Source organism: Antrostomus carolinensis, unplaced genomic scaffold, assembly GCF_000700745.2.
Source record: "Antrostomus carolinensis isolate BGI_N321 unplaced genomic scaffold, ASM70074v2 scaffold33900, whole genome shotgun sequence".
NCBI classification, from domain to species: Eukaryota; Metazoa; Chordata; class Aves; order Caprimulgiformes; family Caprimulgidae; genus Antrostomus; species Antrostomus carolinensis.
In genome coordinates this window covers 1-8,587 of record NW_010289669.1, presented here as the reverse complement: position 1 = coordinate 8,587, position 8,587 = coordinate 1, and the positions used below count along the sequence as shown (strand labels likewise).

Below are 8,587 nucleotides of genomic sequence, written 5' to 3'. Positions count from 1 at the left end.
GCTGAAATCAAGGTAGACAACATCCACTGTTACTTTAACAGCAAGTGACATCTAACTTCTGAAGCTTCTCACTGGCATACATACAACTGGGCAAAGAATTTGTTTCAGCCTGCTCAGCACCACAAAGGACTATCTGTGCTTTGCCAGCCCTCCCTCAAGGAACTAAAGGAATAGATGGAAAGGTGTATTGAAATCTTGAATCTTATGCATGTCAGACAGCATACCCAGGCTGAGACATTTCCGTTCCAGAAAACAGTCCTGGTTTTCTCTATTACTGCTTTACTGATGGGTAGAGAGAGTCTGTGATGTGCAGACTGTTGTTACATGGAAGTCTGCAGACACTGAATCTGCAGTCTCTGAGCCACCCATTTTACAAGTCTTCAACAGTTTCAGGTTACAAAGGGGATGCTCAAAGAGGAAAAACTTGCCCAACTGGTAAAAAAGCAATATTCTGATTTCAAGACTCTGTGCTAGATGAACACAGTGCAAATGCTGAGCCTTTGCACTGCTCCCCAGCTCCAACTTGGAAATTACGACCACAGGCCTACATACAGAACTCGTGCAGCCATGAGAAAGAAAATCAAGAGACAGCAGCCTGTACATCCAGCGCTTCACTCCAGAACAGTTGTAGTGTGCGTCTTTATAGCAAAAGACTATCCTACAGCCATCTTAGAATCGAAGAGAATTCAACAAAGAGACCTCAGCTGTGCACGTTACTAAGTCTGGAAACATGGATGCTTCCTTAACCACAGGCTAAGCCACTCTGTTGATTCCAAGACCAGTAAAAGCAAGGCTGGGTAAGACAAGGACTCTGGTTCACAGTGGCCAACAAAGCAACTTGGGCAGAAAGATAATGTTAGAGGAGGTGAACTGCAATGGGTAATTGGGGATGTGAAAAGGTAAACTCTTAGTGAAACAGCAGACTTCTTGGTACAATACTTACCTTCCACACAGGAGGTTCATTTCTATAGAGGCTAAAATGCTGGAGCAGAAGTTAGGAAGAACCCCTGGTCTTCTCACACAAACTGAAGAGACAACATCTCCAGAAGAAACCCTGCATTTGTACTGGAGTAAGTGTTCACATACCTAAAGGTTGATAGCCAACTTTCACTCGGCCATACCAGCTGTGACGGAGCTTTTTCAACTCTTCTCTGTCATGCAGTGGGAAAATCTGAACTAGAATACCACTGGTCAATAATCTTCTCACTAGAAGGAAAAAGAAAAAGAAAGGTACCTCGTACTCCTTCAAAGGACAATGAAGTTGCTATATGCAAACAGGTTACACGACGTACTTAGCAAGCCTAAAGTTCCTTCGAAATAAATCTAGCATTTAAATCATAAAAACAAATAAGTCTTTTGCATGTTAGTTAAAAATTATTCATTATAGAGAGGAAGCAATTCTACCTATTCCTACAAAGACTGTGCTGTCCACTGGAAGATTAAGAGTAACGTTTCTACACCTATTAACTATTCCATCAGTTTGCAGCTTGAATAACAAGAAGTACTACGAGTCAGAACTGAAATGCCACGTGTAGTTTTGTGGGGAAAGGTCTGGCTCTTGCATTTGAGCAAAGAAAGGCATTAACACATCAAACTGACATAGCAAAAGCAGAACACTAAATTGAAGAGCCATTGTTGTATTAATTATGGGAAAACATTTTTGAATTATCAATTTGCACTAATTCATAAACTGCAACCAACACATCTTCATTGCAAGCAAACAAAATATTCCACAATTTGTATTTAACTTTGTTAGAGAAAGTAATTAACAAACTGCCCTGGAAGTTAAAACCACAGAAATATTAAAAAAGAAAAATTCAAAAACAGCAGAGGGAAGGCACTGGAAGTTATGTGATAGTTTTTTACCATTTCCCATTGGCATTTACTTGACATAACTAGAAAAATACCTTAGCTATATAAAATTTACCAGTGTCAACTCATCTGACATCTACATTAATTTACAGTTCTTGAATCACTGATATGCACAGATCTCTTTCTTTGATAACCAACACTAATGAATAAAGACCCGTTATTAAAAGGACATACAAATATTAAGATAAATTCTCCTAAGAAACTGTAGCATCTCTGCCAATGAACTAGTTCCAGCTACCATAAAAATAGCACTAGCTCTCATTGCTTCTTTCTGCCATGAAAAGGAAGAGCTCTTGAAGCAAAGAGGAGGATAAATTAAATCAAATGAATTAAATAAAACCTACTTCCTTCATATTGTGAAATTATAGCTCTGTAACACCGCTACAGATTCCAGTATTTTTATAAACAGACAACCCAAGTATATCATTATGTAATTTTTTAGAAACAAATATTTTTGGTACTAATTATAAAAATAATGGATGTCATAAATATATATAAAAAGTATCCAACTATGAAGAACATAAGGCCAGAGTCCCAGCCTTACAGAAAGACTTAGGATGGAAGGCCCTCTGGAAATCATCTGGTCCAACTTCATGCTCAAATAGGTCCAGCTTAAATCAGGCTGCTCAGGGCCTTATCTAGTGAAGACCTTAAAGTCTCCTAGGACAGAGTTACCACAATCCCTCTAAAATCCTGTTCCAATGTTTGACTACCCTCGTTTTGAGCAACATTTTCTCAATACCTATTCTGAGTTTCTCTTGCTGCACTTTGTATTCATTGCCTCTTGTCATATCACTATGGACCGGTGAGAAAAAGTTGATTAAAACAGTGGGACTTTAATGTCTGAAGGACTTGTCTTAATTGCAGGAAAATTATTGTTTTTCACCATGATCACTAACCTACACCAGCACAGTGAGTTACAGATAACAAACTACATTGCTTACCAATTGATTTTCCCGGATACAGCTTTGCCTGAGGATATCCAGGGATCATTTTTTCATCTTTAGCTCTCAAATTTTCGAGTTCATGTTTGATGATATACTGACATTCTGACATCGTAAGGAAATTGTGATTATCATCTAAATCAAAAAGAAGTTAGTATGAAATTGTGCACCATAGGAAGACAATCCTGGCAGCAATTAGCTATAAAAAATTACTAGAATCAGGAAAATAAATAAAATTATGTGACAATTACTGCCATCCATTAGCAAAAACTGCACTTTTTAAAATAAACATCTTGGGAAGAAGTTTTCTCTAACTGGCACTTGTTGGCCACTGCATTTTTGACTACCCATGTGAACTAAGAACAGATCACTCAAGAGACAAAGACACCCTGAAGTACTAGTTGCTGGAGGCTGGGACAGTATACCAGCAAGTACTACATACTCTTGCCCTGCTGAAAGACTCTTACTTAGGCAGCCACTATTTGCCAATCTCAGAATCTCCATATGCCTTTCTGCCACAAAAATTCTGTGCTGTCAAACTGTTTTCATAACAAAAAACTGTAAGATGTCAGGACAAATCTCCTTTTCAGCAAGCTTTTCACAACAAACACCACAGTATCTTGCTCTTTATTGCCCACACAATATAATGATAAGCCATTTGAGACAATTAGTTCTGATAAAAACACAGAAATAAAGTAAAACAACAAGAAAACGTTACAAAAATCCAATTGTGAAGAGCTACAGCAACAAACCTATTGTAAACCCCATCAATTTATCATCAAGGAAACAGAGTCTGATTTCCTTGAGATAACTGACATTTTTTTTTTTTCCCTCTTAGGAATAAGAAACTATAGGGATGGCCCTAAATACACTAAGAAAGAAGCTAAAAATTGCAAAAAATCTCTAATACAAAGGATAAGAATATAGCATTGGTTAAATTCTATAACAAGAATTTAAGGAACAGGAAATACTAGCAAGACAACACAGGCTGCAGGGTTTCTTTTGTAGATGACATTTTTTGACCTCACCTAAGCATGGTCAACTATTTTATCCTCTGATCAGATCTGGACAAAATTAAAACTATGTAAGTGTTTTAAAAAAGAAAAAAGACCAGGAGATACAGCAAAATTTATCTTTTACATTTCCAGCTGCTACTAGAGAATCTGTTAGGGATGACAGTCAGATTAGCATTAAGAATGTAAACGCATGAAAGAAACAGAAATGGCACCTCTGCAACTGACAATTCTTCTCAAGGCTTCCTAATTTCAGGAAAGCAAGGCCACAAAAGAAGACACTGCAATACTTACTGCACACAGCCACAGTACTGAATAAGCTGGCATCAAACCAAGAACAAAACTCAACTTTATTACTGTTTCAGACAGACGCAAGAACCTTTACATCGAAAATGTGGTGAAAGGCATCAGTAAAACAAGCATATGAAAAGTATTAGCAAGACTAAGTTGAAACTATAATATTTACCTGGAGAACAAAACGAGTTCTGCCACTGTAGGGGATTTAAATATCTTCCAGGCAGCATATTTAAAATAAAATGTTACTGTGGTGACACCTCCTCAAAATAGAAGAGGAAAAGAAATGATTTCACCAATCATGCTCAAATTCCATTGAATGGCTCTGTAGTATTATTTAATTACTTAATTCTGTTTGATGTGTAAATATAACAGAGCAAAATGTTTCTATTTTCTCCAGTCAATTATTAAGATAATAAGCCTCAAAACTGGCTTGCAGAAATTAAATTGCTGTGTTAATTCATAACATTGATAGTTAATCCTGCACTCATGTTTATCAACTATTTTTTCTTGTTTTATTTTCAACAAAAATCTTTCATACAAATAAGAGACTACTTGGAGCATACAAAAGCATAAAGTAAAAAACAAGCAAAAAGTGAAAGCCATGTGACAGAAATAAAAAATTTTATTTCATTATATGATCCGAATTTCCAGAGGTAAAAATGAGTATTCTTTTCACAGCTTCTTCTTCCTATTTCTGTTCACTGTTACCATCCGAAGGAATAGAAAGATCATGAAAGATTTAGCAGTGTAATTGCTTATAATCTTTAGCCACAGCTTTGCAATGACAAAAACCCCCGAAATTGCTTACCTGCAAAATCTTTGAAAGTTTTTCTACTGCTGTATGTAAAAGTTCTCATTGAGTTATCATTACACTCCTTCACCAAACCCACAGTTTCAGCTCCCAGTAACAGCCTTAAGTGGGAAGCTCCAACCAGATAAATATTTTCATCTCCATTTTCTGTGACCAATGGTTTAACCAGTAGTTGTGCACCTTTGAAGAAAGGCAAAATAAGGAAGAAAATACATTAAAATAAAGTCTCAAAACCCTAGTATTTTAGCATCCATCATATTGGACCTAGTTATCAGGAGCACTGAAGCTGCATCATTTTAAAGGCACAAAGAATTAAAGCTTCAACACCACCTGACACTCGGTGTTCACAATCTTGCAGGGTCACCCCCTGATCTATCCCTGTTTCTGTGGAAGTGCTCACAGACACTGAACTGGAACAATGGGGACAGTTTGGATCTACTCACCTAATGCTCACAATAGCAACCAGTGCTTCTGCAAACAGTCCCACCCATTTTAAGGAGACTAGACTTTTGAAACAGAAACATTCCTGACTTACCTAACAAAGGCTTGAAAGCAAGTTTGTAGTCACAAATCAAAAAGCCACAGGAATATTACTGACCATAAGATATGAGCTACAACAGTCATAAAAAATGCTTATCTAAAAAAAGTAAAAAAAAAAAAAAAGCTAAGGAATTACAAATTAATTAGTCTAACTTAAATTCCTAGAAGTACACTAAAACAAGTAATGAAATATTGTCTTTGCAAGAGCCTTCAAGCTAGCAAAAAGGTAATTAAAATCCAACATAAATTTGTCAAGATTAAATTGCTTCCTGCTAACTCAACTTTGTTCTACAACATGGTACCAAGTATTGCAGACAGAATAGTAGATGTGATGCATCTTCATCTTGGCAAGCCTTACAATGTTCCCGTAAGCAACAAGAGAAACATGCTCTAGACAATTAACATAAAAAATTATATCAAAACTATGTTGAAATACAGGTTATCAGGGCTTCACCACAAAAACTGAAAGATTCTAGAGTTCAACAGGCATGTGACCTGGCCAATAGTTTCATTAATGACTGGGTTAACAGGGTTCAATTATTATGTTTTCATGACGCCAGCATGAAGCTCTGCTCTTACATAAAATTAAACAACTTAAAAAATGTGAAATGGTGTAAGACTGACTAAACAGTAATTAAACCACAAATTACCTGAAAATTAATTTTCTGTATGCCTTCATATTATGATGACAATTTGATTTCAAAGTGTTACAGAAGATCATACTGTACTCACCTCCATTTGCTTTTTTGTCCACAATTCTTTTAGTGAACCATTCTATGGTTTCCTCTTTGGTGCCTTTTGCAAGCTCAATTACTACCAGAGGCCTGAAGTTAGGCTCAAAAGCATCCGAGAAAGACAAGCTTTCCACCATCTTTTGAGAGCTTGCTGAGTACACAAACAAAACAGAAATGCCAGGGTTAAAAAAATATTTGGTATCAATCTAAATAACACACAACTTTACTATAGTGAGTTACACATATCTGTGCTTAGCAAAGCAGCAAGTGCCCACTCCTGTGGAGCTATTGAAAAAACCTCTCCAATTGTCACTTGACAAGATGCTACCAGTCTTTGGTGGCATTGGGGACCTAGTCTGTAAGTAGAAAAATTGTTGTTGTTATGTATAGCAACTAGCAGTAATGAAAAAAAACCCAAACCAATAAATAAATTAAAACAAAGTAATAAGTAGACATTAACATCTAAAGCAACAGCTTGCAACTTCCTGCAGTGTATTTGTCAGCAAATGAGACCATTAACTGAAGAGAACATTAGTCAAACATATCTAAAACCAATAACCTCCTCCTAGTAAGAGTGTGCAAGCACATTTTATGTTTAAGGAGGAACCTTCTCAGTTAGTCTTGTGAAGCTTTAACCACATCAAGGAAACCTACAGATACGCAAACTTTGCACAAAGCACTTAAAACGACTTGTTGAAAGATATGAACCAAGTGTTCTGTGACAAAATCCAGTTGCAAAGCGTTGAGCATGAGCATAGCTTTATATGTAAATAGTCCAAATGACAGAAGTGAACCTTTATAGAATTGTTTAGGTTGGAAAAGACCTTTAAGATCATAAAGTCCAACCGTTAACCTAACACTGCCAAGTCCAGCCCTAAAACATGTCCCTAAGTGCCACGTTTACACAGGGATGGTGACTCAACCGCAGCCCTGGGCAGCCTGTTCCAGTGCTTGACAACCCTTTTGGTGAAGAAGTTTTTCCTAACATCCAATCTAAGCCTCCCTTGGTACAACTTGAGGCTGTTTCCTCTTGTTCTGTCGCTTGTTACTTGGGAGAAGACACCAACACGGTAGTTGTAGAGAGGGATAACGTCTCCCCTGAGCCTCCTTTTCTCCAGGCTAAACAAACCCAGCTCCTCTTAAGTCTCATTAACATCATGCCTTCAATTTTTTATAAAAACAATTCTATAGAGATCATTATATCATGCTTCATAAAGCAACTTAGAGGTGTTGATATAAAAGGATAAATCTGGTAACTAATCTATGCAGTTAAAAAAAATATTTAAAAAGTCCAACCAAAATACCTATTGCAGACTGAATTTACTTAATTTAAATATGAGGGGAAGGTTTGTGTTTGCTTTTGTTCGGGTTTTTTGTTATTAACTTGACTGAAGAATAGATTTTACCCACTGTCTGTAAACAGTTTTCCCCTCCTGTTCAAAGACAGAAATTACTTCATTTCTAAGTTACTCTAAGGATTCAGTTCAGTTTTTATGACAGTTATGACTCACAGAGAAATCACAGTCTCTGGTATTTGATATAAATTATACTACAAAATACAGTGATACTGTAAAAATATGCATATCATAATAAACAAGTCTATTTGCTCTAGACTCACAGAAAAAAAAGCTTTCAAGCCAAATTTCAATGGGGTTTTCAGTTAGTTTCACTTGCCAGTTCATATGCACACAATTCTGCAGCATTTACATTTACAGCTCTGAACTCAAGTATATATGTCTTCAAAATAAATACACTAGATTAACAAAGTATCTTAAAACATTTCAGATGTCAGTCTGCACAAGCAGAATGAACCAAAGGAAAACAACCAGGGATAAGGCACTGTACCTGACAATGACTGACGACACTGTCTTGGCGACTCACTCCACTTTATTGCATCGCTTTTCATAATCAGCTTTATTAAAAAAAAAAAACCCACCACAACTGACTGGCACATTGTGCATTTTGCAACTTCTATGGAATTTACAAAATGAAAAGCACTACCTAGCTATTCATTATTGCTAGTTAACTGTTCTCTAAAGCGATAGTTATCATTTAAAACAGCCTTTGGATAACCAGCATGCTACTGGGTAGGTTTGGCTCCTATCATTTATTCCGAACCATTATGCTTGGCACAGTGACTGGGCAAGACTTGTTATTTTTAGGCTTATTATTACTGAAAACTAGAACAGCGCTGAAACGATCTTCCAGCTTGCGCTTGTGTCCTGCTACACCACGGAGCAGCCGGTGTAACGCCCGGTCAGACCCTGCGGGATGCAGCCCGGCCGCTTCCGTACCTACGCGCAGCGCAGCTCACGACAGACCCAGCAGCGCGGGGCACGGGGACAAGAGCACTTCTGTTCCCCACAGCCCCCCCCC

At 37.2% G+C, this 8,587-nt stretch overlaps 1 protein-coding gene across 1 annotated transcript; it reads right to left on the bottom strand.

The window, feature by feature from the left end:
* Window positions 1-1,086: 1,086 nt before the first annotated feature.
* On the bottom strand, window positions 1,087-6,348 carry LOC104527450 (anoctamin-10-like; the record flags this gene model as incomplete). Its single annotated transcript, XM_010171173.1, has 4 exons — window positions 6,210-6,348; window positions 4,935-5,117; window positions 2,817-2,951; window positions 1,087-1,206 (listed from the first exon to the last, which is right to left on the bottom strand). Coding segments are annotated over exons 1-4 (577 nt in total), but the record flags the coding sequence as incomplete, so codon positions are not given.
* Window positions 6,349-8,587: the final 2,239 nt, after the last annotated feature.